At 43.3% G+C, this 27,954-nt stretch overlaps 2 protein-coding genes across 7 annotated transcripts in view; one reads left to right on the plus strand and one right to left on the minus strand.

The window, feature by feature from the left end:
• Positions 1–16,244, plus strand: part of LOC308142726 (single-stranded DNA-binding protein 3) — a gene marked incomplete at its 3' end in the record, with an annotated part of 39,842 nt that extends 23,598 nt beyond the window's left edge. Inside the window, exons 5-18 of one of the 6 annotated variants that reach the window (XM_080513256.1) lie at positions 3,570–3,659; positions 8,092–8,175; positions 9,450–9,509; positions 9,739–9,805; positions 10,663–10,727; positions 11,148–11,209; positions 11,671–11,716; positions 12,959–12,994; positions 13,108–13,162; positions 13,425–13,495; positions 13,870–13,948; positions 14,045–14,073; positions 14,179–14,280; positions 16,086–16,244. In XM_080513256.1, coding sequence (XP_080369382.1) covers positions 3,570–3,659; positions 8,092–8,175; positions 9,450–9,509; positions 9,739–9,805; positions 10,663–10,727; positions 11,148–11,209; positions 11,671–11,716; positions 12,959–12,994; positions 13,108–13,162; positions 13,425–13,495; positions 13,870–13,948; positions 14,045–14,073; positions 14,179–14,280; positions 16,086–16,244 — 1,005 coding nt within the window. Of the gene's footprint in view, positions 1–3,569; positions 3,660–8,091; positions 8,176–9,449; positions 9,510–9,738; positions 9,806–10,662; positions 10,728–11,147; positions 11,210–11,670; positions 11,717–12,958; positions 12,995–13,107; positions 13,163–13,424; positions 13,496–13,869; positions 13,949–14,044; positions 14,074–14,178; positions 14,281–15,717 lie in introns of all 6 variants that reach the window. The other 5 variants (XM_080513257.1, XM_080513258.1, XM_080513259.1 and 2 more) reach the window with 5 other exon arrangements.
• A 3,361-nt stretch (positions 16,245–19,605) lies between these two features.
• Positions 19,606–23,574, minus strand: LOC308142276 (ankyrin repeat domain-containing protein 34B; the record flags this gene model as incomplete). Its single annotated transcript, XM_080512624.1, has 4 exons — positions 19,606–20,447; positions 22,069–22,285; positions 22,823–23,005; positions 23,362–23,574. 4 exons carry the CDS (start codon positions 23,572–23,574, stop codon positions 19,606–19,608), a joined length of 1,455 nt encoding a protein of 484 aa, XP_080368750.1.
• Positions 23,575–27,954: the final 4,380 nt, after the last annotated feature.

Genomic DNA, 27,954 nt, shown 5'->3' on the forward strand with positions numbered 1-27,954 from the left:
GCATTAAAGCTCTTCCAGTGCGTGTTGCCACTCGCTGCTTCGCTTTCTCACTCCTTCATTTACAGACTTTCCATACCTTATGTCTGAAAATGAATAATTCAGCTCAACTACAACAAAACCTACATATCCATTATGCCTGCTAATTAGTGCAGCACTAATGTTTGCTGTAGATTTCTCTTGTTTTGACAGTTTTTTTTTCCTTGCCTATAGGTACACACTTGTTGTCCCTCTATGTGAACAATCTCTGCATTAGCAGCTGTTTACCTGTACGAATGTCTACAATGCAAATTCTTGCAAATTTACTTCCCTGGTAGATCAAGTTATTCCTATTCACAAATATCTTCTTCTTTTTTTCTTTTCTTTTTTTTTTTTTTTGCAAGATTTTCTGACAGACTTCCACTTCCTAGTGAGGATTTGAATTAAAAAGGTAGATAGAGACAGTGCTGTGTGTGCAAGTACAAAAACTAAAAAGGCACCGTTGGATCCTTTTGTATTTCCCCAGGCTAGTTGGTTTTAATAAAGTCCAACTGCATACTAAATCTACCTTCCTCTTTGCTGGTGGCAACTGCGCTCAGTCTGCGTGTTTTCAGTATGCATTCATTTGCAATCAGCAAATTGGAGAACGTCTGAGCAGATGAATTGTCATTAATAGTCCATAACAATAACGTGACCATGTGACTGATCGTGAACAGAAATCTCTCTTTCTCTCGCTTTCGCCGTTACATTTCCCTCTTTGTTTTTTTTCCCCCCTCATCTTTTTTTTTTTCCTGCTCTGTCTCACTCTTGTATCTTCTAACTCACTCTCTCTTGCAGCTCACTCTTTCCTGCATCTTCTTATACTCTCTCGCTCTCTCTCTCTCTCTCTCTCTCTCTCTCTCTCTCTCTCTCTCTCTCTCTCTCTCTCTCTCTCTCTCTCTCTCTCTCTCTCTCTCTCTCTCTCTGCGCTCCTGGAGCGGGGGATGCCAGGGGGACAGAGTGCAGATAGGACCTGTCTCCATAGCAACAGCTTCTGCAAGCTGCTGACACCCTACTGGGGGGGGGGGAGGGGGGGGGGGGGGGTGAGGGGAGGAGAGGTTGTGATGGGGAGGAATAGTACAGGGGCTGGGGCATGGGGAAGGTGTGTGTGCTTTTGTGTGTACTTAAGTGTGCATCAGTGCAAGCAAAAAGGAATGCGTGTGTGTGTGTGTGTGTGGGTGTGTGTGTGTGTGTGTGTGTGTGTGTGTGTGTGTGTGTGTGTGTGTGTGTGTGTGTGTGTGTTTGACGGGTCACGAATAAGAGAAAAGATGGAGAGAAAAGTGCACAAAAGAAGGGAGAGAGGATGAAGAAGGAGAGAAAGCGGCTGCCGACCCTGCTTCTTCCCCAGGGACTCAGTGGCCTGCTCATGTTCACTAGCAGAATTAGCATAAAGATGGGGGGAGGTGTGTATATGTGTGTGTGTGTGTGTTTCAGTTTTTTTTCCGTGTGTTGGTCTCAGATAGGAGGAGGAGGGAAAAGGGCAGCAAGTGTATTTGTGTATTTGTGTGCATGCGTGTAATTGGTAGTATGCGTTCTTCTCCGGGCATACAGTATGTGTCACATGGGTGTAGTTGCGTTGGTGAGGTGTGTGCGTGCTGGTGGATCGGTGGACGTGCGTGAATGTGTAGCCGTGTGTTTGTGGGAGCGACTCCCTCCCCTGGGTCTTAAACCCCCTCCCTGTTCTGTCCTGTAGCCTGCGGTTCTCCCCAGTCTGCCGTTCTGTAACGGGCTGCACTTTATGAGGCTGTGATGCAACTCTTCGTGTGCGCGCGTGTGTGTGTGTGTGTGTGTGTGCGTGTGGATTCATGTGGTTGCGTGCATGTGTGTGTTTGTTCCGGCGAGCTTATGTAAGCACTCTGAACATGCATCTCCGTCTATGTGTGTTGACAAGACTACAGTTATATCATATTTAACTCCCGGGCTGAATCGTTTTCCCCCCCTTTTCTATTCTCAACTCCCCCCCCCCCCCCCCCTCCCATCATGTTTGACTGGCGTGAAGGGGGTGGGACACAGTGCTGGTGTTAATATGGTAATATGATTAGCATTAGTGAAGCCGCTGCCCTTATCAGGTCCGCCTCTTCCGGATGATTGTTGCTTTTCAACATGTCTGCCGTTGCTCATTTTATGTGTTGACAAGCCAAAGTGATAATATTGGTTGCAAACGACTTATGAGAAGAAAGAAAGAAACATCAATTGAAAATTACATTAGGACCAGGGCTTCTTATCTTTGGTATTTTGAAAATATGCGTAATATTTCTTCATTAAGAACATACGCTCAGCCTGTTTGCCGACGACTTGTTACTTTTAGTATATTCTGGTAAAATAATCTCTTCAAGCAGTACATTTACGATTCTCTGAAAGGAAAGTCGCATAATGTAAACTACATTGTCTTGCTCCAGTGCTCTTGAGCAAGACACTGAACAGCCAATTGCTCCAAGTAGATTGACAGCGCCTCGCATGGCAGCAGCCTCCATTGGCGCATGAATGTGCGTGTGAATGGGTGAATGTGATAAACAATGTAAAGCGCTTTGAGACTTCTTACACAGTTGAAAAGCGCTGTATACAGTCAGTGAAGTCCCTTTACCAAAAGGCAGTTCACCTGTTTTTTTTTAGGTTTTTTTTTTTTTTTCACAATGCATATTTTCATATGATTAGTAAATTAAATGAGAATATAAAAATTTTGAATAAAAAAGTATTGAAACATCTTTTCGTTGTCGTGTGATATACACATATTTTACATGAGATAGCTTTTTTAACTTTATGCCATCTGTAGAAGTACTACAGCTTTAGGATTAATATAAAGTTTGAAGAAAAAAAAAACCCAAAAGATTGTCAAATGTCCCCCCTCCCCCCAATGCACATTTGATATTCTGACTGCATAAATTGTGCCGCTTTCGTAAACAAACTGTCAGCTCTAATGTGCATTTGTCCTGCATCACCTCAAGAGCCGGCCATGACTCACGGTAAGAGTCAAAGTCCAGGCGAGGTGATCTTTTTTTTTTTTTTTTTTTAAATAAATTATACTGATGTTGCTCTTCTTACCAGACGCGAATCAAACTGAAGAACCGCCGTCTTTAACCACTGCAAATAATATCAAATTTGTGTTTTGTCATGGAGACTGTGGTTCTGCGTTGGACTGCTGCATACAGTTTTCCTCACAACTTTGTGTTCGACAGTATTTGTCTTCTGGAGCGTTTTGAATAATATTTTCAGAGGTATTCTCCCTGAGCTATTCTCCTCCACTCCTGCCCTCGTGTGCAGGCCGAGAAGAGGTGGTTAATGCCCTTCTCCTCTCCTGTGCCTGAACTGCAGGGATGTGGGGACGCTTTAAAGGTTGTGAGAGAAAATACTTTAAATTAACAATTTAAACTTTAAATGGGGGCGGAAGGTGGGGTGGGTGGGAGTTTGCTGTGATTTCTGGTGCAGATACTGCCCCCTGTAGTAATTTGCTGGTCAGTGCATCCTCTAAATGTATCTTGCTTGTGAAGCAGTGACACACTAACGTTCACCCATAAACTATCACAGTTAATTGTTGTTTTTTTTGTGCGTTGCAGAGCGCAGCGGCAGCGCCCAGCCCAGTGATGGGCAACATGCCCCCCAATGACGCCATGCCAGGGGGTCCCATGCCCCCGGGCTTCTTTCAGGTATGAACCTTCCTTCTCTATCAGTGTCGCCATCACCTCTAAACCCACATTTGATCTTATCTCTGCCTCTCACTTTCCAATCTTTGACTCCTCAAATCTAAAAAAAACAAAACAAAGCCAACTCTTTATTCAGTTTTAGACATTAGTGAAAAGTTCCACCAAAAACAAATTTGATTTTAACTTGACTTTGTGCCATTTCTTGGCATAATGGCACGTAAGTGTCGTGAATACATACTTGCTCAGGCTGTCGCTTCCTTTTAGCATCATTTTGTGTTTGCAAACAGGACTATGATGTAAGTTTCTGCAGCGAATGAGAGTAGTTAATGTCGATGATTGCCAGTTTGTTTGTTTTTAAATATTTTAGAAAACAAATATATACATGTACATTGACATCTCAAAAGATTTGAATACGATCATTTATCATTTAGCTTATAAGTAAAACATTTTTCCAGTTTTTAAGTGGAAACCATAATTCTAATAAAAGCATGAAACCTTTAGTTAATGTGTATGAGTGTAGAAATAACCGATATCCGACTTTTCAATAAACTACAGCTTTTTGAGATGTTCCTGCATAGTTAAGCAGTGTCATGAAATAATATTATGACATTCTTTATTTTCAAATGTAAAAAAAAAAAAAAAAAAAACCCTACGAAATATTACAAAACCAATATTCACTAATGTAATATTGTCAGACTTTGAAGTTTGCTAGTTGTCAATACTATGTTTGAACAATTCTACTAATTAAGTCCTTCAATAAAAATCCATTATGGAGTTTAATCAGGTGACTAGTTTCTAAATCTCCCACTTATTCCCCCCCCCCCCCCCCACGTTTTTTTCTAAACACACTTTATTCCACTCCTGATATTTACACCCACCAGAAGCTCACACTGTTCATTCATCTGTGGCTCTGCTCGCACTGGGCTGCTGTTCAACCGATTTGTGATTCAGCCATGCTGCATTCATCCTCCCTCCGCTCATCCATCTCCATCTCAGTCTGTCTCTGACCTGTCCCGGCTCTGTGAAGGGAAAGGTTTTAGTGTGGGAGATGGCTGTCTGAAGAGTGAAGAGAATGAGGCGCACACACACTCGCACACACAGATTCATACGAAAACACATACAAGTATGCATGTGCACGCTCACAAACAACAACAACAACAACAACACACACACACACACAGACTCTCACAACACGCAGCGGTGTGATGGACAGCACTGGCATTTGGCAGGAGGCACGATAAGGTGGTGGGAGAAGAGAGGGAGCAAAAAAAAAAAGCGAGTGACACAATAAGAGAGCGAGCGAGGAAGGCGGGTGAGCGGAGGAAGAGGAGGGAAAGGGAGAAATGTGAGAGATCAGTGGCACCCGGATAGTGGCCCGGTGTTTGTTTCTGTGGCTACCTACCACCTCATTGTTTGCAGGCTGAGAGCGAGGATGATGAGGATGACGATGGTGGTGGTGGCGGTGGTGGTGGTGAAGGGGGAGACGAGTGAGAGTACGGCTGTGAATAAGCAAGGGGAAGGGTGGGGGTAGAGAGGGTGACGAGAGACGCATGGAAGTGCTATTTTTAACATTGGTGGGGGAGTGAGATTGGGCAAGGGCTTGTGTATTTGTGTGTATGTTGTGTTCAAGGGATGTTATTGTAACAGAACGCCACGGCTGCTTAACGCTGCTTCGTCGTTTAAGGCCGCGTGTCGTTTGAAATGCTTTTTTTTTTTGATACCAGCACTGTCATGAATGTCAGCCCTGACACCTTTTTTTTTTTTCCTGTTTGTTTCATGGGTGTGTTTATTATTTAGTTACGTCTTTATTTATTTTAACAAATGCCTTTTTTTTTTCTTCTTTTTTCACGCGACAAAAGACGCCACATGTTCAAATGTTAAGTGCAGAATAAAGTCTGTCTGATCAAAGCCTTGAGTGAAACGAGATTAGAGCTGCTCCAGCACAGATGTGTTTCATTAGCGATAGCGCTTTTGTTTTAATTAATGGCTTGTGTTGTTTATAAAATGTCAGATAAGAGTGGCAAATGCTCACACTGACAGATTCTTTGCACAAGGTCAAATGTCTTGTTTGGTCTGTCCGGTCAGTTCAGAGATATTTGGTTTGTTGTCCATACCACTGGAACAAGCAGAAGAGGATAGACATTTTTATTTAAAAGAGAGAAAAAGAAAAAAAAAACCAGGAATCGTTATTTAATCATTGAAAAATATTTATTTTTTTGTTTTAATTAAGTTTTTTAGATAGTGAGCTAGTGACCCCATTTTGTGGGTGAAGTAGCATATTTAATCTATTCTTTATCACACAATACCCATTTAACTGATTTAGCTTCAACACAGTTTTACAAGTGGTATAAAGAGAATGCAGGTGACAGTTCAGTCCCTGTCAATACAGACAAACAGTTCGACGATAAACTTTGCTAAAACTCTTGTAAAACAGCTTCAAAATGAAGTTTCTGTGTGGAGTTTGCATGTTCTCCTTGTGTCTGTGGGAGGTTTGCTCCCAATTTCGAGAGCCCATTGCTGTAAACCAGTAAAATGCTACCATGATAACTTGCTTTCTTTTTGTATATCTTGAAAAAAAATTCACATTTATTCAAATGTTAAAAAAAAACCAACAATGAATAGCCATAGCAATTCAATCCAAGCGTGTTCAATTCGATACCTTTATTGTCATCGCAAGCTGTGCAAACAACCAAATGGAGGTAGTAACGCTTGTTAAAAACAAATATTTAAAAACAAACCCAAAACAACGCCGGACAATACAGATACCTTGTTAACTATAGTCACTGATGCCGAACAAATAATCAAACAGCCTGGCCACTTCTCCGAACACCGGATTTCTGCAGCCTTTAGCGAGTTATGTTCTCATCAACCCATCCTCACAGTTTGGACTTGATTCAAATGTAATTTTCTGAACAAAACGGTGTCACTGCAGCATCCTCCTGCAGTCGTCTTTTAATCACACGTTGTCCACTGTCCTCAACACGCTAATCACAACTCGCAGTTTGTGTCCACACTTTGCAGCGTCATCCCTGACAGACTGCATATGTTTGCACCCGTGCTGGAGATACTCAACTACTTAATTTGCGACTGCAAATTGTCAGTAGGCGAGCATGGGGGGGGGTGTTGGGTTAACCTTGTAATGAACTGGTGAAATTGTCCAGGGTGTACCCTTATTTACCCTCAATGTCAGCTGGGGATCAGCCCCTGCCCCTTCAATCCTTTACTGGGATGGATTTTCTAAACGTGTGGCCCACTAACTACCAGAAAACTGGCCGCTCAACCTGTCACACGCAATGAGCGAATATAGCTTCTTGCAGCATTTTATTCACTTTCTATTGATCCACTCATTGGTTAAGTTCCTGACTTCATTTTTTACACTCGGATACCAAACCACATTTCCAAGGATGTGCTGAAATTTGATTACCGTCCTCACTGACGTCGTGTTTCCATACTGATTCGAGTCTTTTCTCAATATTTAGATGTTCATACCGGCTCGGGCTTCACCTCCACAACACAGAGGCTTTCTGGGACAAATATCAGTAGAGTTTTTTGTTTTGTTTTGTTTTGCGAGAACCAAACCGGTGCTTTCAGTAGCCCGTAAGCCTGACTGTGAGTACATATGCTCCCCCAGACCCGCTCGGGTAATCAATGTGTGTTGTCTTGTGTGCGCGGACGCTTTGGAGGGACGCACAGGAAATTCTATTTGTAGACCATCCAGCGTTTGTGTTCTTAAGGCTGCTGGAAAAGAAAGAAAAGTGAAGCTTTTGAAGTCACTGACAGCAATGGAGGACAAATACTTATTCATCAGAGGTCATTAACCTCTTGTCTTGGGGTGAACTGTCAGCAATTATGTCGTGGGAGTAAAAGGGGATGAGTTTTCACACTTTGTGCACACTTTTGATGAAGTTTACAATAAGAACAGGGGGGGGGGGGGACACTTCCAGCCTTCACTATTTTTTGCCAGGATCATCTCTCTGGTTTGAAGTTGCTACTCATGCCCGTCCTGCCGCCGCCGCCAGGCCCGCTGCAGAAAACCTTTGGCAATACTGCCCCCATGTGGTTCAGAGGGAGCCCTGCGCCTCTTACTCAGAGGGTCCCGAGGATCACCTCCTGTGGTCTCGCCACACATGTTCAGACCTTCCTGAAGCATGGCTGGTGTCCCGACACCGAATACTTCCAGCTTGCTCAGACTCACACACGGCGAACGCCGCCCACAAAGACTTTTAACGCTGTTTCTTTCCCACAAAATGTCCTGCTCCCCCCCCCCCCCCCCCCCCCCCCCACCCCCCCACAAATTAAACACTCCCCACTGACCTCACCCCTCCCCACCCCCCATCGTCTTCTGCTCTATAATAGCTTTGATTGGGTAATTCCTCCAGGTGTAAACCCACATTTTGCCCCCTCCCCTCTCTGACATCGCTCTTCTTTCTTAAAGGCACCACCCGGCTCTCAGCAGTCCCCCCACGCACAGCCCCCCCCACACAACCCCAGCAACCCAATGATGGGACCCCATGGCCAGGTAAGATGCAAAGACTCAAACACCCACCCCTTTCTCTCTCATTCCCCTCTAATTCCCCCCCTTCCCCCTTACCCCCACGCGAGCCTTTCTTTCTCCATTCACGACTCGCACACTTTCTCCTTCTCCGTCTTCTCCTACCCTTGAGCATTTGTGAGCTCCAGTTTGGTTCTGGCTACCTCCCGACAGATATCAGCCCCTCCAGTTGCCCGCTCCTCTTTATGAAAGCCGAGCATCCAGAGGCAGCGGGGCCCGATTCCTCTTCAAGGCCTCGAATCGGCTGTCCCTGTGTGGGATGAATAATTCACTCCTTGCCCCTCCCCCGGAGCAGCTTGTGGGGGGTTGCACACTTATCTTCTCCTCCACTCTTGACACACACACACACGCACACACATGCACGTGCACACACACATACACACACCTCTCCCTTCCCCCCCCCCCCAGCATACTTGTTCTAGCACCTTATAAATAAAACAGAGGACAGGCGCTATGAACACGTCACATCTACGTACAGAACACATGGGTACGCCGCTGCATTTACAATCTCCACACATAGAGGACGCGGCTTCGTCCAGCTGCCGACTTTAATTAAGCATATTTATATGCGTCGGACCTTTTAAACCCCCCCCCCCCCCGTAACGGTGGACTTCAGCACTTTTCCAGAACAGTAGCTGCAGATGCCACAGCGGAGGTAAAGCTAGCCGTTGCCCATTAAACTGCAGCAGCTTCGGCTCTTCATTCTTGCGGTTTCTGGTTTCCGTCTTGTGCACGAGAGAGTGTGGACATGCTTCCGCTACGGTCTTGAACGGTGTTGTTGGCCTGAGGTGTCTCTAACTACGCCAGGCAGACCACAGGCCGAATCAGCTTACACCACAGTGAGAGCAGGCCGGCTGTGCAGGGAGCTGTGTGAGCGCTGCCTACACACACGCGCACACGCACACGCACCCACACACACACACACAAATCCATGCTTTTGAGTGCTTATTGTTTTTATAAGAAGGTATTGTTAAAAACCCTAAAACACTCTTATGCAGGTGTTTCTTCATTATTGTTGTTGTTGGTTGTTTGTTTTTTTTTTCTCTCCAGCCAACATGTTGATAAATTTGCAATTTTTTCAGCCTCATTCCCCATTTTCCAATCACAGTGTGTCCATCTATGTGTCCTCAGCGCTGCTCATGTTTTGGTGCTTTTGGATTTATTAATAATAGAAATGTGTTGTTTTTTTTCCCCTCTGTGTCCTTTTCCTTTTCTTTTCTTTTCTTCATTTCGCTGTGCAGCCCTTCATGTCACCGCGGTATCCAGGTGGACCACGCCCCTCACTCCGAATGCCAAATCAGGTACCGGACTTATTTTACACAACTTCAATGTATTTAACGGCTTTCAAGGGATGGGGCTTCATGAGAAAGTCCAAACGACTACTTGATGTGAGATGTATCCTGTCTAATATGAGAGTTTGTTGGGTTCAAGGGGGGGCCTCGTCTCGTTCTCCAACACTTTATAAAGTCAGTGATCTGATGCACTTTGCCAAGAGTCTTCAAGGTTTCTCCACATCTGCTTCCCTTTCAGCCTCCTGGAGGAATCCCAGGATCTCAGCCTCTCCTGCCAAACAGTTTGGACCCGACAAGACCGCAAGGTAAGCCCTTTGGAAGCTGTGTGGAATTTTGCATAATATAATAATAATAATAATAATATGCACTGTTCTTACAGAGTATTGCAATATTGCTCCATTTGATTCTATTCGATGTGACTTTTAGATCTTTGCAAGTTTCCCGAGCCACATTTTAAAAGGCCTTTCGGCAAGTGGTGCCCTCTCCACGAAATATCAACAATTGACTTCCTGATAAACTCGTGAGCTGTGAACGGTATCACATGTACCAGTACGACTGCACGTTTTTAACATCTGCTGTAAATCACAGCAACTACTGACCCTGTCGAGAGACGGTCATCTGTTACCATGGACACCACTCGACGAGAAACACTGTCGGGCTTCTTTAATGTCCACACGTGACTTTGCCCGCTTCAGCACACACCTCGCTCCACAATAATCACATCAATGCGTGTGCTTCAGTCGTAATTCGCAGCTATGAAAGTGTTGATTTGAAAGACTTTTTTTTTTTTGTGATTTTGACTCTGCCTGCAATTTATGAATGACGTCTTGGCCAAGAGTTTTAGTTGTTTCACCATTTTTGCCTTTTTTTGTTGTTTTGTTTTTCTTTTCTTTTTTGCACATATCCAGCTCAGATTTTTCAGTTTCTCTGGCCACAGACTGAATACGTGAGGGTGTGTCTGGCTCAGGAAGGGGGTCTGGGTCTGATTTTAGCATCAGATTATATCCTCAGGAGCCAGAGGGGTTACAGCTAATAAGATTAGGATGAAGCATTTGTCTGTGGCCCGTCTTAATTCCTGACTTTAGGACATAAGACATATGTGGATTTATTGTGAGTCGCGTGTCGTGGTCGGAGTGTGACTCTGGATTTCCTGCTCTTGCAGGACATCCTAACATGGGCGGACCAATGAGAATGAACCCTCCTCGAGGAATGGCCATGGGCCCACAGGTACGACAAATCAGGAACACAGTGACCTCAAATGACTATAATAACTGGGCGTCGAGCAAATATACCGAGATTGTCCCTCACACCTTTAATATTTGTGAACATGTCCTCATATTAATGTCCGTACATTTGTTTTATGTCTCGGATGCGAGTAGATAGTAACTTTTTCTCGAGATTGGGTTCATTTATTACTCTCACACGACGCGGGATTGTTGTGTCTGTTGCTTATCTGAGGATGTCAGCCCCTGCCAGCCGAGTGATGTATGTGTCATACTCATCGATTTATCGCGGGGAAGAGCAACACGGAACACTGAATCATCTGCAGACCAACGAAATCCGGACAAACTGTTGTCTTTTTTAAGAACCAGTAAATTTGCTTGTCATGTTTGACAGTGGTATATTTTTTACGACTTGTCTCGTCAGAATTATGGCGGGATGAGACCTCCTCCCAACTCCATGGGCGGTCCAATGCCAGGAATGAACATGTAAGTCCCCAGAGCTGCTTTTTCCTGTCGCATTAACCGTCCCAGCAGAAGCTTACAGGTAGTTTTACGGTATTAGCCGATGGTGACACCTCTTCTTGACTCTTTTCTGTACTGGTTTGTTCGTTATTGGAAAAAAAAAGACATTGAACTTTTCTTATGAGCTTTCATAATTCATTGTAGTACATGCTTTCAAAGAGAAAATAGATGAGTTTTGTAGGTTAAAAATCATAATTGAGTAAATGGAGACACACCTTGTTCTGTCAATGCCAGTGATGCTGGTTTACCTATAAGTTCACACACCCCGTTGTTCAAATGTGACGACTTTATCGTCTGAAGGGAGATTTATATACATTTTTCCCTTTTTGGTTAAGCCTTATATTCACACCACTTGGTCACCTTCATCTCTCCTTTTACATTTCGTTCTTGCGTTGCTCACATGCTGGATTCTTTTTGTCCCTCAGGGGTCCCGGAGGGAGAGGGCCTTGGCCAGGACCTAACGCTAACTCTGTGAGTCACGAGGCCTCTGCGCGGCGTACACACTCTGAACACTGCATCGCGAAGACTCACACCAGAAATATATTTATTACACAAGCAATAAATAGTAACCATTCATTTATTCATGCAATAAATAGTAACTTAATAGAGAAAGAAGAGCTTTAGCGTGTTGTGCTGGAATAGAATAGAATCGTTTAAATAGGGAATCATTGCAGTAGGTTTTTCTTGTTTCTCTAAAGGGAATTACAAAGTTCCAGTCAGTGATTTGACTGTTTAACAGAACAGGCTCTTTTTGGATTATTTCAACAAACTATTTTTCTCGGTCCTTTCTTAACTACACCTGTCTGACTGCGACTGCAGACAAACACAATATCCCGCAGCTTCGCTAAAGACAAGATAAGATAAATGATATTGATCCCAGAACGGGAAACTCAAATGTCAGAGCTGCTCAAGTGGTGCAGTTGAGAAGAGAGGAGTGAATGAGTGATGGTTATCGTCAGAATTAAGTAAATGTGAAATGTCAAGAAGTACATTTGATCAAACTATACGACCTGGACCGTTTACATTATTCACACCCTCCATTAATACATATATGTGGAGGGAGGGAGTGGAAATTGGCAGTCAGTTGAAACTACTATTGGATTCACAGAATTTAGCTATGACACGTAAAAGTCCTGTTGTTTTAAAATATTCATAGTAATAGTTCTCGCCAAATCCATTTGTTTCATTGTTGTGAGATACTCATGTTCTCGAAGAAAAATAAACTTATTTTGCACAAAATATTGGAAATCCAAAGGTTTAATATGAATTCCAGTCAGTAGTAACTTGTATTTTTTTCTGAGTTGATTACATGTTGTACATTAAGATAAGACCGGGGGAAATAACGTCATCACAGCAGCTCCATACTGCACAAAAATATATTGAAATAAGAGAATATTGTGAATATTTTCACAAACTTGACAGCAAAAAAACAGTATATTATGTTGTGTAATGTTTATACTGTACGTGTGTGTAACATGTCCTCCTTAAAAACACGTATTAAAGTCCAAGTACCTCTAAATACTACTCAGTTGCAGTAATGTATTTGCAATGTGTTTGTGCCATCCCAGTATAAATGGAAATATAGACATTTACATGGATGCATATTTACAGTTTTACCAGAGGTTTCATATTTCACTGCGTTTTTTTCCACCTCGCTCTGTTTCTTCTGACCCTCGAATTCTCTTTTTGTTTGTTTGTGTGTTCCCGCTGCAGATAGCCTACTCCTCCTCATCTCCAGGAAACTATGTGGTGAGTTAAAAACCTGCCCGTCGAGATGCCGCGCTCAACGTCGGCACGTCTATTCATTTCATTTGTCGCCTGCGTGCGGTATCAAAAAACATCTCCTCTTGATTCGTCCTCAGGGTCCTCCGGGCGGAGGAGGTCCACCGGGAACTCCCATCATGCCCAGCCCAGGTGGTGCGTCACCTAACTATGTCCCCAGCACTAACGCTCGTGTCTCACAGTCTGTCACATTCTTCCTCTCTAAAACAAGCATGAGTTTGTCACCCCCCCCCCACTCACCAACCAAGCTCTGTCAGTTTCTCATTCTCCGTGTCTACTTCGGTGTTTTCTTTATTAAACCACAGCTTGAGAAAATCATCTGTCTGACTCATAGGTTTTTTTGCGTCATCTCTTTGAGATCCTAAGACTCATGTTTGTGTTTTGTTTGCTCCTTCAGATTCGACTAACTCCAGTGAAAACATTTATACGATGATGAACCCGATCGGACCGGGGGGCAACAGACCCAACGTGAGTCGCCATGGATTCGACTTCTCTCAAAACACTGCATTAGAACTTAAACCCGGACCCTCAACGCGCCAGTTTCAGACATTACAGATTGATCATTGCTTAAAATAGTCATCGTCATTGTTGTAATGAATAAGATGACACATACCTCCCCCCGAATTGTGATGCAGATCAACTTTTTCTTATAAGTACGTCATTAGAGAAGCATAAGGCTGCCGCCATCAGCTCAATAAGCATCGACTGTAAATCAACCAGGAAATAATTTCAGATTCACGTCAAGCTAAAACGATCACATTTATATTAGCGAGATCAAAAAAAAAAAAAGGAGGATAACACTGCAGTCCTTGAGAACATTTTTCTCTGCGTCTCGTCACCAGTTCCCGATGGGACCTGGGCCTGACGGGCCGATGGGGGCGATGGGAGCCATGGAGCCGCACCACATGAATGGATCACTAGGTGAGTTTAAACGGGGCGCGGCGAAAGAAATGCCTCCTGTGTGTGCAAATATCGTTTTCGTGTGACGTTAACTAAACAAATGGAATCTTCATTCAGGGTCTGGGGATATGGACGGGTTGCCAAAGGTGAGGAAACATGACATTCTCTAAAAAAAAAACTAAAAAAACTGTTTGTTATACTTTGAATTTGTGTTTTCTTACATGGTGCGTTTTTTTTTCTTCCTCCTTCAGAGCTCTCCTAATAACATGGGGGGCATGAACAACCCCCCGGGGACGCCGAGAGACGACGGCGAAATGGGCGGAAACTTCTTGAACCCATTCCAAAGCGAAAGTGTAAGTAGAGTGAGTGGTTGACATCTCACAGCCCCTTAACAAGTTATCCTTCACACCCTGACATAAACCAGTGGAAAAAATGCAAGCAGAGGTTCTGCCAGGTTTCTGAACACTGATCCCAGAATATTGACCGTTGGTCTAAAAATAATGGGAGGACGTCAGCGTAACGGCAGCGGCATTGCTGCTCAGCTACTTTCTACACTGCATCTTGTTCTCCAGCAGTAACGAGGCTCTTATATCATGTACAATAGTTTAAAAGTAGTTTGAAGTAAAGGTCTCAACAGCTTCAAATGTATTCGATTCAATCTTAATAAAGTGCAGAAATACACAGAATCTAGCTGGGGAAATCAAGAGGATCTGTTAAAACAGTATAAAGAGACCCATATAGATAAAGGAGAGCTAATTAAAATATGGTTAGAAGTGAGGAGAGACTTGATGAACCAGTGATTAACAAGCACCCACAGTTAATAATAACATGTTCAGCATGTCGAAGCTCTCTCTCGTGCAACAGAAAGAAATATTTTATTACAGTGTCAAGTTATGAAGCAACAACTTCATCAAAGCCGATTGCAGATGAGTTTAAGACGCAGATCAGAGCAACACAAGGAGACCCGACCAAAACCTTCCTGATTTTCAACCCTCAACCTCCAATTTGAAGTCTTTATACTCAAAAAAGTACACAGTATATTCTTTTTTTAAAAATAATATCCCACTTTGATCTTAGGAATTCCATTTTAGTCATCCAAAAGAGAATTTTAAAAACTTAGCTTGCAGTGGATGTTTTTTTCATATTGGACTAATAGCTTTGGTTCTGCTTGCATTGTAGCCGCTCACTAATCACTTAGAAACTCATTCTACTCCCTGTATCAGTGACGTGTTCTCAGTCGATGGGCGTAAGTCATTTTGTAAATCTAACTAAATTATTTATTTATTTTTTTATCTATATATATCTTAATCACTGACTTAATTTAAATCATGTGACTGTTGAGGTCTGTGTTACGTCCGGGGGGGTTACTGCTCCTTGTATTTGTGTTAAATTGGGGCATAAACCTGGACCTGGAGAGCCGCAGGGTGCGCAGGCTGGACTTCTGGCCAGTAGCAGAGCAGGGGGTCTGCCTGAATAACACGCATTGGCTGGAAGGTCATCGTTAACCTGCAAAATATCTGGTGGAAAAATAAGCCAATCAGACACTTGTCTGCTGTGTGCTGTACATTTGAAGAGGCGGTTTGTCTTTGACGGATAAGTTTGGAGCCCCTACGATAAATGAAGGGTTGGATACCCTGCTCTTCTGCTTGGGAGTGTTGTCTGCGCTCCCTCCCAAAGCTCTGCACGACGGGCTTTGAGCGCCCTCTGGTGTTTAAATGTTGTCAGTGACATATCCACTCATCTGTGCCCTCCTGCCCCCCCCTTTTTCCCCCCTCTCTCTCTCTTTTCAGTATTCACCCAACATGACGATGAGTGTGTGATTTTATTTTATTTTTTTCCTTTTTTTTGTATTTTTTGTTTTCTTTTTTTTCTCCTCCCCCCTCCCTAATTTTGTAACCCTGCACCTGATTTTTTTTGTTTTTGTTTTTGTTTTTTGTTCTACAACTCAATCCTTACTTCACCTCGGATTGGACCACCTCCCCCCTCACACACTGTCACACACACACACACACACACACACACACACACACACACACACACACACACACACACACATGCATACCATTTGCAATCCCACCTATCCCTCGATCCATAACCAAACCCCGCCCTGCCGCCCCCCCCCCTCGACTTTTCCTCTTCCCACTCTGCGACCACGCAGACTTCTGGGACGGCCCTGGAGCATGCTGGGACTCTACTTAAGACGGGCCCTCCCGGAGCGTGCAAATTAGCGCGGAAGCAGTCACAGAGCCACAGGAAAGGCCTCCTCTCTGACTCCGGCCCCGGCCTCCCGGGTTTCCTGTCAGGGTCTAGACAATGAGCGGAGGGGACGGAGCCGCGCAGCACGGCACGGCGCCGCGCCACACGGCGACAACGGAGGGAGAGCGTGGACTGAATCACACAGCCCTCCCCTCCAGGACGCCATGTCTGGTCTCTTAGCAGCTGCCTGGAAGCTTCTCAACCACCACAACTTTGGATTTTTTTTTTTTTTTTCTAATTCTTAAACTCATCAATTTTTGTTGCTGCTGTTCCTGACCGATTCACTGGAGGGTCAAAAAAAAAAAGGAAGGAGAAAAAAGAAAAAAAAAAAGGACCCCCTTTTGCCCTCCCACATTGTTCTCTTTGTGTGTACATTTGTAACAGAGGTGTTGTGATGATCAGTGAACATGTTTTTATTTTTCTCCATTTTTTTTTCTTTTGTGTATGTATTGTATCATTGCTATTTTTATTATTGTATTATTGTTATTAATGATATTGGTATGATCATTTTAAGATTAGGTTCTAATTTCTGTTGGGTTTTTTTTTTAAGGGCACATTATTATGATGAAGACAGCATATGTGCACACAGAATCAGAAATCATTTGCTGTGTAACACGTGGAGCACACTGCCCCCTGCAGGTGAGATTTTTTTATCCATCACGGTACTGATTGGTCCTGGGTTTTTTTTCTTCTTTTTTTTGTTGTTGTTTTTTTTTTTTTAAACACTCATTTTGGAGATTTATCAACATTAAAACCAAAACAAAAAAAATCTAAATTGCAAAATTTGACGAGTAAAAGAAGTGATGTCTCCTGCTTTTTAGCAGGTTCCCTGCAGTAAAATGCACAGCTCTATTTATTTATGTACTTTTAATTTGTCTCATTGTTTTTTTTTTTAAAGTGTTATCCCTGGTTATTTGTCAACTGCAGAACTAGTAGCAACTGTGTAAATATGCAGACCCACCCAGCAGCGTCTCTCTCACACACACACACAAACACACACACAGCCCCTGAAGGTGCTGAAGTTATCGGGCGTCGACCCTCTTTGAGACCCCGCTCATGCTGCTTCCACTGTCGCTCCCCCACGACCACTCCTGTCACTCCCATCGTGTGCGTACGTCCGCTGATCTGTAGCGAAGCATTTCGTTTCACCGACAGCTTTCCAACACACTGTGATGTACGTCTTGTGTTTTTTTTAACTCCGTCTCGCCCCCGTGCGCCCCGGTCATTGAAGCCAGGCGGGAATCTTTTGTTTCCTCTGAGCTTGTGGTGAAAAGGACTTCCGGCTATCTGCTGACTGGACTTCTGGCGCGTTTACGTTGGAGAAGTCGCAGGTCTCCCTCCCTCTTTCACTCACCTTGAATAAGGCCCCTCGGTCCCGTCCGCCCTTTCTTTTTTCTTTTTTCTTCTTCTTCTCTTACCTCTCCAAGCAGGCCCGCATCAACTCACACTCCGTCACACACCGCGGCCCTACTCTCTGAGTTTTTTGTTTTTTTTTGTACAACTTTCCATCTTTTGGGTTCAATTTATTTGTAAATACTGTAAAATGCATTTTGATATCATTGACATGTTTTGATATTTCAAATCACAACCAAACAGTGGATCAGAAACGTGCTGATTCGGGGGCAACTGTGTATTTGTTCAGAGATGGTGTGTCTTCTAACTCAGAAATAATAATATGGATGGCGAGAAACAGGAAACTGGAGCTGCTATAGACTATTGTGCTACTTCACCTCGTCACAGACAGACGTGGAGCTTTAACGTGCATCGGAGCTTTTTTTTTTTTTTTTTTTTTTTGCGTCGGGACAAGAGAGGAAGCTGTAGTCGAGTGTGGGTGAACAACCCTGAGAGAACTCACTGTCACACACACACACATTTCCCTGAAAAGTCAGATTACAATCAAACACGATGGACTCTCCTTCGTTTGTCTCTGTTCTTGGAAACTCCGATTGAGGAGGCTTTAAAAAAAAAAAACTTTTTCCCCAGGAAGGGGATTTTCTTATTATTTCTTGCAATTCTTAATAGGAACTTTGCACGAACAGAGTGAAAGAAGAAAAATAATAAATAAAACCTGCCCCCTCCTATCCCCCCACCCTCCCCCTGGTGTCCGTGGTGACACATTGCATTTCAGCTTCTACCCTCTTGACCCAACTTGAAATAGAAAAGCAGGACAGGGGCTCTCAATCCAACGCACCAGGGACCAGAGTACATACTTTACTATGAAGGATTTTTTTAATGTATTTAAAAAAAAAAGAAAAAAAAAAGAAAGGTGCAGGAGAAATGTTTGGGAAAGTGAAAAAAAAAAGAAAGGACAAAAAAAAAAAAGAAGCGTGGACAGATTTGTTGCTGAGAAGACAAGAGAGTAGAGAGAGTACAGGAACAGGCGTTTCCTCCCCTGTACTCTGAAATACTGTTGTATAAAATGCAGTCCGACTTCTCTCTTATCTTTCTGTCCTGTAAGTAAAGCCGTCACAACGTTGATCATTTCTGTATTTCTATTGTGCTGATGTATAATACTGTAACATTCAGGGTTAGGGAGGGTTATGAGAGGACTTTCTGGGGGGGTGGGAGTAAAGATTTTTCCTGTTCAGTTCCTCATTTTTTCCTCTTGATGACAAAGCAGTATTGAATATGAGGCAAGTCTGTCCTTGGGGAGTTGCTTTGTATCTCATGTTAGGGTAGATTCAGATCCTAAATGTCTCGTGTAGTAAAATAAGAGGTTCCTTCGTATGTTTCTTTATATTGTAAAGTTTCTTTAGACAAAAAAATGTTGCTTATTGGAAAAAAGGTGGGAAATCTGCATTGATAATTAATGTATTTTTTGTTTGTTTGTTTTAATTTTCATCAAGTTGTCAGTCGTTTTTTGCCTGTGTCCCCCTTGTTGTAGATACATATTAAAAACAAATAAAATGAATTCACTCCTTTTGCCATGAACACGCACTTTTTGTCAGAAGGGGAAGGAAGTGGTTTATTTAAGAGACTTTTTAGTTTTCAATGTTATTCTATTGTGAAAAAAAAAAGTTTGAATTCAATCACAAAGGAAAATGTCAGCAACTCAAAAACTTGACAAAATATCATTTAATCTTTTCTTTTTTCTTTTTTTAGTTCATGAAATCCTATCTGTTAAATGTAAAGTGTCACTATGCAGTTATTTCTGTACAATTACTTGTCCAAAATCTTGTGATCACAGAAACTGAAGATAAATTGTTTATTTTATTTATATTTTATTTGGACGTCAAAAGAAAATTTGAAAAAAAGTTTGTAAAAAAAAGTTCATTTGTGAGTAAAAAGAAAAGCCACATAACCCCTAATTCTTTAGGATGTCAGTGAATGCAAACAAACGTAAAGCAAGTTAGAAAAACAGGCTTGGTTCCAATGTGGCTGCTTGAATTTTCATCGGTTAAAAACAAACAAAAAAGTCTACTTTAAAATCCTCGGACGTCTCGGTGGTTAACTTGGGCTCCACCGCTCATTTCGACTTGCACTGAGTGACGACGCACTGACCTGCTTCTCCCGTCGTGAGAGGAGGCAGGAGGCGCGATCAAGGAGCTGAGAGAGGAGGCGAGGGGCAGCGGGGGGAGTGACAACGCCGGTCTCGGTGATGCTCTGCGGGAAGACGGCGGAGGGGAGGAGCCGGGCGGCTTGGGCAACAAGACCATGCTTCTGCTCTTGGAGAGGGACACTTTGGCTGGAGCCTGAAGGTGGGGGTCTGATTGGTTTCCCAGTGGAGGGAGGTGGAGCGGAGGAGGCACCACCGTGACAGAGGGAATGTGGGAGTGGGGCGACAGGCGGGCGCGGAGCTTTCTGTCCGGGGTCAGGAACCCCGTCAGAGCCGTGCTACCCCACTTTGCACGAGAGGAGAGGATCTCGTTGAGCGAGAGGACGGACTGAGACACCCTCAGGGAGAAATCCTCCCTGCGGCTGTTGTAATTCTCCCCTGCACGTCCATTATCCCCGCTTTGAGCGCAGCCGTATCTCCCCTCCTTATAAGTACGGGCCCGCTCGTCTTCATCCTCTCCCTCCACGTCCTCTTCGCCCCCTCGCTCCAAATCCTCTCCGCTTCCCGCCTCCCGCAGGCTCCTCTCCCTCATGCCCTCCTTGTAAGCTCTGTTCAGACGGGCCAGGTTGCGAATGGCGAGCCAAGGTTCGGATGAAACCCTCTGCCTGGGAGGCGAAGTGCCACATTGGCTGGACGGACTCAGCTCACTGCTGGGGTGTCTGCTGCTGCTGCTGCTGCTGCTGCTGGTGTTGGCACTCCCTTGTTTGCCTGACACGGATGAGAAAGCTTATGTGTAAAAAAAAATCACACAAATTTAATGGTTGAAAAGAAAAAACACTCCCACTATATTTTAGTCTGAGTCAAAGTGGCACCATGATCCTCTACTAGTGTTATTAAATATGAGTATTCATCTTCAAAATGTATTCACTTGGTGTCACCAGATGTTCGGCTCGTCATCATTTCCCTACTTTTGTTCTTTCAAACAACCGGTCCCCTAACACTTCCGTCGTTTTCAGGGCATTAAAGAGTCCAACCATGTGCACGGATGCAGCTTCCTTCAGTGCGGGCGGCCATTAAGAGTGAGCGTCGCCTCACCCTGGAAAACACATTTTCATTTTCCCTCCTCAGGAATGAGTCTGCAGCTAACGATTTCAACCAGCAGGCATTTTATTCTCATCTGTCTAGACTTGTCTGCGCTGTTTTGTGTTGGAGGAGACACTCTGTCTTGCATACACAAACTGTTGTGAGCAGGTCTGCGTGCTGAAGTGGTGGAATTCACTGTGTGCTCACTGTCACAAAAAGCTGGCTTGCATACGCTCAGAGATTAGAAACGTGTCTCAATGTCATCCAGCTCAGCACAACAACCCTGCAGCCTCACGTAAATGAAAGATAGGCTCAATTAAAATCTCGGAAGGAAATCTTTAATGGTTGTAAGTCGGTGACAATGACAAAATGACAATTACAGATTTGTTGGGTTTTTTTTTTTTTAGTGGAAGGTCACAAATGTAAGCGTAAAAAGCTGAATGTAAAGTGAGATTGTTGCTTTTTATTTTCATGCCTCTCCTTTTTTTAACAAACAGATCCTACATATCAAAGACATAGCCAGGTAAAGGTGTGGCGCCGTGGGAGCCGGAGCCACTTCTAAGACAACTTGTGTTTTTAAACTTCGGAAGCCGTCATTGGCTCTAAATTCAATGGGCTTTAACAAGCGTTCAAAAACTGATGACACACATTAAATCATTTCCAAAACCACCGAAAAGGTGGTGTTGTGACGAAAGCCCCGCGCAGTGAGCGTGTGGCTGCATGTCGCGCCAAAAGACGTGAGAGCTCAACAGTGAAAGCCCGTCGTTGCACTCGCTGTCGACGTTGTTCTTTCTTGTGAAACTACGCTGCGAATCAAGCTGCAAGGCAAAGCAATCTGTCCTCACTGCTCAAGTTCAGGCAGCTTTCCTTTTAATATCGGTAAGAGCGGCTTTTTAAACCGTAAAGCCTCGCTGGAGTTTACTAAGGTTCTTTGTCGGATCATTACTTGTACATGAAAACAGCTTCCATCCAGTCGAGTCCAGTTGAGCTAAATGATCATATCAGTCAGACTGCAAACTGCTGACTATTCATCTAATGTGTCAGTATAATGCTACAGGAATAATATGCACACTGTATTAAAACAGGTCTATTTGAGTAAGAGGTTAAAATAGAACACAAGAGCCAGTTTTGTCATTGACAAGTTACTTTTTTGTGTGAAAGTAATTATTCACAAAAATACAAGTCAAAAGAGCTGAAGTGAAGACTAATTACTACAGTGACTCATTAATAAATTATAAAAATATCTGTCAAATGTGTCTTTTTTTCCCCCTCTCAGACTTCCTGTCAGATAACCAGCGTCACTCACTTGTTCCTCTGAAGTTGAAGATATTTTCTCCTTCGGCTGAGTTTGGTGCGTCTGTCTTCAGCACGATGTCAGACGGGGACATGCAGGACACCGGCGAGGTGTCCGGGGTCGGGGGAACGTTCAGGTAACGCCTGGTCACCGGGCCCCCGTTCACACCCACCTCTGTGGCGATGATGATGATGTCCCGGCCCCTGGCTCGACAGGCGTCCATCAACACCTGAGGGACAAGAGAGATTGTGAGGAGGTCATTAAATATGGGGGATTTTCAGGACTCAGAATAAGTAATTTCCAGAATGATGAGATTCTGTTAAAATTGCTGAGATGAAAAAGTTATTATTATTATTATTATTATTATTATTATTATTATTATTATTATTATTATTATTATTATTATTATTATTATTATTATTATTATTATTATTATAAGCACATTCAATTGCTAGAATTAAACTTTTCTGTCATATGGCTCTTTACATCTTCTTTCTATTTTAGGCTAAGATACACTTTTTAGTACACAACCGCATTGGACTGTACATTCAAATGGTCCTTGATGAGATTTTAGAACATAAAACCTTAACGCATGCATAAATTCACCCATTCAGTGTTATGAGTTGTTGGACAGGTCAGGTCGCCAGTCCACCACAAGTTTATCATTTATCTTAAATGTTTTAGGATTGTGATGATTAAAAGAGAAACCTGGATTAAAAATCCCCACAAAAGCCCCCCCACCCCCCACCCCAGGGATCAAACTGACCTTTAGTGTGGGTCGGTCCTGAGCATTGACGGCATAGACCAAAGCTGAGGCCCCCGAGTGGTCCTCCATGCTGGGGTCAGCGCCTGCCGACAGGAGGGTGGAGGCCACCGGAGCTCCAGCTCGCTCCATACAGGCGTACATCAGAGCCGTGCGGCCAGACCCATCTTGTGCATCAGGATCTGCCTAAATGTCACAAAACACTGCGTCACGTTGGCAGAAAAGGTTTTCCGGTTTTGAGCCAAACCAACTTCTGTTCATTCCAGAGTTTCTGAGACGATCTATTTATTTATTCATTTATTTTTCTGGATCTTGATTGAAGATATTTGAATTAACAGGCAATGTTCAGGAATGCGTACATCATACATCATGCGTTTACTATGCATTAAAAAGTTTCCCTCCGTCCGAGCAGGTACAGAGTTTATGCATTAGAATCGCTCCTAAATCAATAAAGACTTGAACCTGCAGGCCGACTTGGAGGCAGAAGATTACATTTAAGCGCAGGCGTCCTGAGTGAGAAAAGCTCCTCCCTGCAGGCTGACCTTGTTCCTGAGCAGGTATGTGAGGAGTTTAACAGTGTCGGGCCCGGCAGGCTCCCCTCTCGGGGCCTTGCAGACGGCCAGCAGAGCCGTCTCTCCCCTGGGGTTGCAGCCGTTCACCTGCGCCCCCCCTTCCACCAGGAGGCGGACCAGACGGAGCCGACCGCTGGACGCGGCACTGATGAGGGGGCTGCAGTCTGACAGGGGGTCCACCATTTCCTGGGGGACAAGCAATCATCCCATATGTCACCACATCTCCATTTTAATGAGCGAGACTCATTTCCAATTTGTCCTAAATGCCCGTGTCTCAGCTCTTTTTCACACTAGATAGTTTTCCTGTAAGCGTTTTTACTTGATTAATTTTGAGGAAATTGTATTTATGTATTTTTTTTTTTTTTTTGTATGATTGCTGCCGGAGTTGCTAATTTTTTTCCCCATTTCCGTCCATTTCCTATACAATTCGGTTCAATTATATGCATATTGCACCAAATACAACACAGTCATTTCACGGCACTTTTTTACTGAGAAAAACCCAACATATTCCACTGGGAGCCGCAGGGGTCGTCTGGCAGCGATCCTAGCTGAATATGGGTACACACACACACACACACACACACACACACATTGGCAAAGTTTTGTGGCTGTGCGAGGAAAGTTCGTTGGAAAAAACCCCCCACAAAAAAACTAACGCACAGGGAGAACATGTGCAAAATGCACAAAGAAAAGGCCTCAGACTTGTGAGAAGAGAGAGCGCTGACCACTTAACCGTGAAATAGAGTCTGATCATTTGAGAAAAGTTGAATATTAAATTAACTAATCTCGCGATCCCACTTACTCACACACCAGCCGCCACGAGGTTGGCACGCGCCAATTATTTGCAGACGGAGGTTGAGTGTCTTGCCCAAGGACACTTTACACAAATGCTCAGTGCAACAGCCTAAGTGACCATTGATCTACTGTGGAGAGTCCATGAAGTGATGGGGTAGGACCAAGTTGTCCTTCTGAGAATTTCACCTGTGGCAGAGTGTACGTTCATTAGTTAAATATCAACATTACACACTGTCGTGAATAATCAACTTCATAATATCTGAGCTATTCTCAGAGCGGACGCTATCAGAACACGCAGTGAAAATCATGCTTACCTTGATGATCCCTTTAAAATTGTGATTTACCCATTCCTCTTCAGCAACATCAAAAAAGCATCCATCCTGAGTTCATTCAAACGTCACTTTATCTCGGTCCTGAGAGAGGTTTCCCCCCCCCATGCTTTTTGTAGACCGTCTTTATGCTGCCGGCCCCGCAGCAGTCTGCGAAGCACAAAGCGAGAGTCTCCCTCTGTAACTCTTCTCTCCAGATCTGTCCTCCCCTCACCTGCTGGGTCGATGGTGGGAGGTTTCGGCCCACAACCAGCGTTTAAAGCCCGGAATGATTTTTTGAGCCCAAAATGTCACCTGTTGCAAAACATTGCACTACAAAGAGCAAGAGGGCCCTTTGATATGAGTCAGCTTTGAAACAGTCCTCATCTGCCTCGTGATCACCATCTGTGTTCAAACACCGGCATGGAGAAACACAGCGGGCAGATTTCAAGCACAGAAGTGCAGGCAGAATCTCCCAGCAACGCATTTGTGTTGACACATTTTTCCAGTTTTACATTTATAATCTGAAAAAAAACCAAAAAACCAAAACAAACAAGATAGAAGGAAAGAAAAAGAAACACCGAATGATTATTATTTGACTTGCCTGATGTGTATTTTAGCCCACCTGCAACTTACTGGAGCAAACTAAATGAGCAGCAGACAAGATAAAGATCTCTTCCTTTTCACATCAATAACAAACAAAGTGAAGTTGTACTGTGCAGTATTAGAAATAACACTCTGGACCACTTAAACGGTTCTACTCCCGAATTCCTAACAACGTGAGCCCAGGGGCCACGCTGATGAACCATTTTTAAAACCACTGAAAATCCCTTCCACCACCGCATCTCAATAAGAACAGTTGTAACATCACCAGAATTAGAAATAGCTTCATAGATCATTGACAGTCAAAACAGGAACTGATTTTTTTCCTTTTTTTTTTTTTTTTTTTTAACTTAAATAGCTCCACACACTCAGACATTGACCTTATGAAAGACTGAAGAAGCTTTCCAAATCTGGATTTAATCAAATCAAATTTAAAAAAGCATTTTAAAAAAAAGAGAGAGAGAAAGAAAACCACAAGGAGAAATGGAAGTGCAGATTAGAACCTCTGTTGCTTACTGTTCATGTTTACAACATGATCAAAATCAACAGTAACTGCATTTTGCAACACAGATTTCAACAAAAAGGTGGAACAAAAGTGCTTTATATAATATATAACGACGGTAGAATAAGAGATTTAAAATGTGCAAATTGGAATTAAAAATTCAAAACGAGAGAGGGGAGATACATTTTTCAGCAGTACAATACAAGGTGAAACATGAACAGAGTATCTCATGTTTGTTTCATCAAAACGCAGTCGCGTCAAAATGTGATACATGCAACTTTGTGTGATCAGACTAATCGAGGACAGAAAGAAATTCAACGATTGTCATTTTAATCCGACTGAGCTGAGTACAATTAGCCATATGGGTGTAAATAGCAGGAGTACATGCACAGTATAACCCATACATCATACAGAGCTGCCTTATGAAAGAATGCCACCTCACTGGTTTATTGTATGAATAATGACAAGTGTCTATTGTTAAAATGTAAACTGTGTTCCTATTTTCAGAAGGTTTTCCGGGTGAATGGAACATTCAGTCGAGAGACTGCGGTGCACTGAAGCTATTTAAACAGATTTCATCTGGTCTGGTGATGGGAACACAGTCTTTGTATTTTTTTTCTAAAATTTCTGTTTTTTTTCAGTAGAAATCAAGGCTGCTCATCTTGGCCTTGCAGATTAGCAGAGCTGACTGAACGTGTGTGTGCGTGCATGCGTGTGCACGCGCCTGTGTGTATTAGATGTTTAGTATTTGACACACAGTACCACAGCTTGCAAACCAAAATCTCTTATCCTGACATTTTTTTCAAATTAAGGCATTAATTATAGTAATAATAATCAAAATAAATAATATTTTCTCTTAGCTGCTTTGTGAAGCAATGGTAAATTATCATTAGTTAATTACTCCCCCCCAAAAAACAAAGCCCAAGGGCCCTATGGGGCCTACCGCTGGACCGAGACCAAACGTGAGGAGTCAACAACAATCTTTGAAACATAAAAGAATTTGGTCACGCGATGCCACCTTTGGCTTACATGTCCTCGCAGACATTTCAACTCTTATCCAGGCGGCTTCAGTTGAATCAATTGCTTTGAGACGCCTCCACCTTGGACAAATGAGAGCATGTATTGACGTGTTTGAGGACTGCAGTTTGAAAACTCAGGAAGGAATACAAGAACTTGGCTGATGCAACGCACGGAGCAGTGGTTTATCAAAACCACATAACACATTCGAGGTGCGATTTCTTAGTGGGAAGGAGATACACCCCTCCCTCTGGTCTATGCTTTCTCACTTGGGCGCATTTGGACTGTACTTCAACACAATGATTCCAAAAAAACATCAAATAAATAAGTAAAGTCGAGCAGAGCTGTCAAGTCTCACAAAAAGAGAGTTGCATTTGTTTGACTATAACTTGGAAAAAAAACCAAACCAAGTCCATTTCGGGTTGATTCCAAATATCATCCAGCTTCTATACGCCTTAATCCTGTTCGAGGTCGTGGGGAGCCGATCCCAGGTGACTAAAGGCGAGGGCAGGATACACCCTGGATGAGTCGCCTGTCCATCACGGGGCAAACCCACAGAGACAGACGACCACATACACTCACATTCACACCGAGGGGCAACTTAGGGTCACCAATTAACCTCATGTTTTTGGAAACCTTCACACACACATGGAGAACATTCAAACTCCATGCAGAAAAGCCCCAGCAATTGAACCCACAACCTTGTTGCTGTGAGGCGAGACCTCTCATCACCGCCCATATGTCATGTGCCTTCAAAATAAGAGATATTGTTTTCAAGGAATCCATATATGCAAAAAACTAAATTTGTAGATTATTGTTAAATAATCGTTTTTACTTTGTTATTCTGTATAAATGACTTCATCGCATATGAAGTGGTAAATCTTTTTATTTTATTGAAATGTTGATATGGTTTTAACACTGTGTTTATTCGTCTTTTGTTAACAGAGCTGGGTAATCCCATATTTTATTGAAATGTGTTTTCTCATCACCGTTATAGAGGAGGCATGAGGCTGTCATGAGGAGCTGGCCAAGGCCCTGGATGAAAATATCACATCTTTTAGAAATCTGGTTAGACCAGTTTTATAAACTGCGCGTGTCTGTTAAAGCCGCCAAGAGAGACGCAATAGATCCGAAAGAGAGGAAACCGGAGCGTGATTTCCCTCTTGCGATAGAAAGAAAGGCAATAATAAAAAATAAAAAAAAGGAAAAAAAAAAGTAGAAGTGGTTACGTAAGCCCTACGTAACGGTTTATTTATGTCTCTCGACCAATCGGAGCCCTCCTGAGTTCAGCCGTCATGACGTAATGCGATCTACTCCAGAATAGCGCGCGGCGGAGGA

Source organism: Blennius ocellaris (assembly GCF_963422515.1).
Source record: "Blennius ocellaris genome assembly, chromosome: 17".
Classification (NCBI taxonomy): Eukaryota; Metazoa; Chordata; class Actinopteri; order Blenniiformes; family Blenniidae; genus Blennius; species Blennius ocellaris.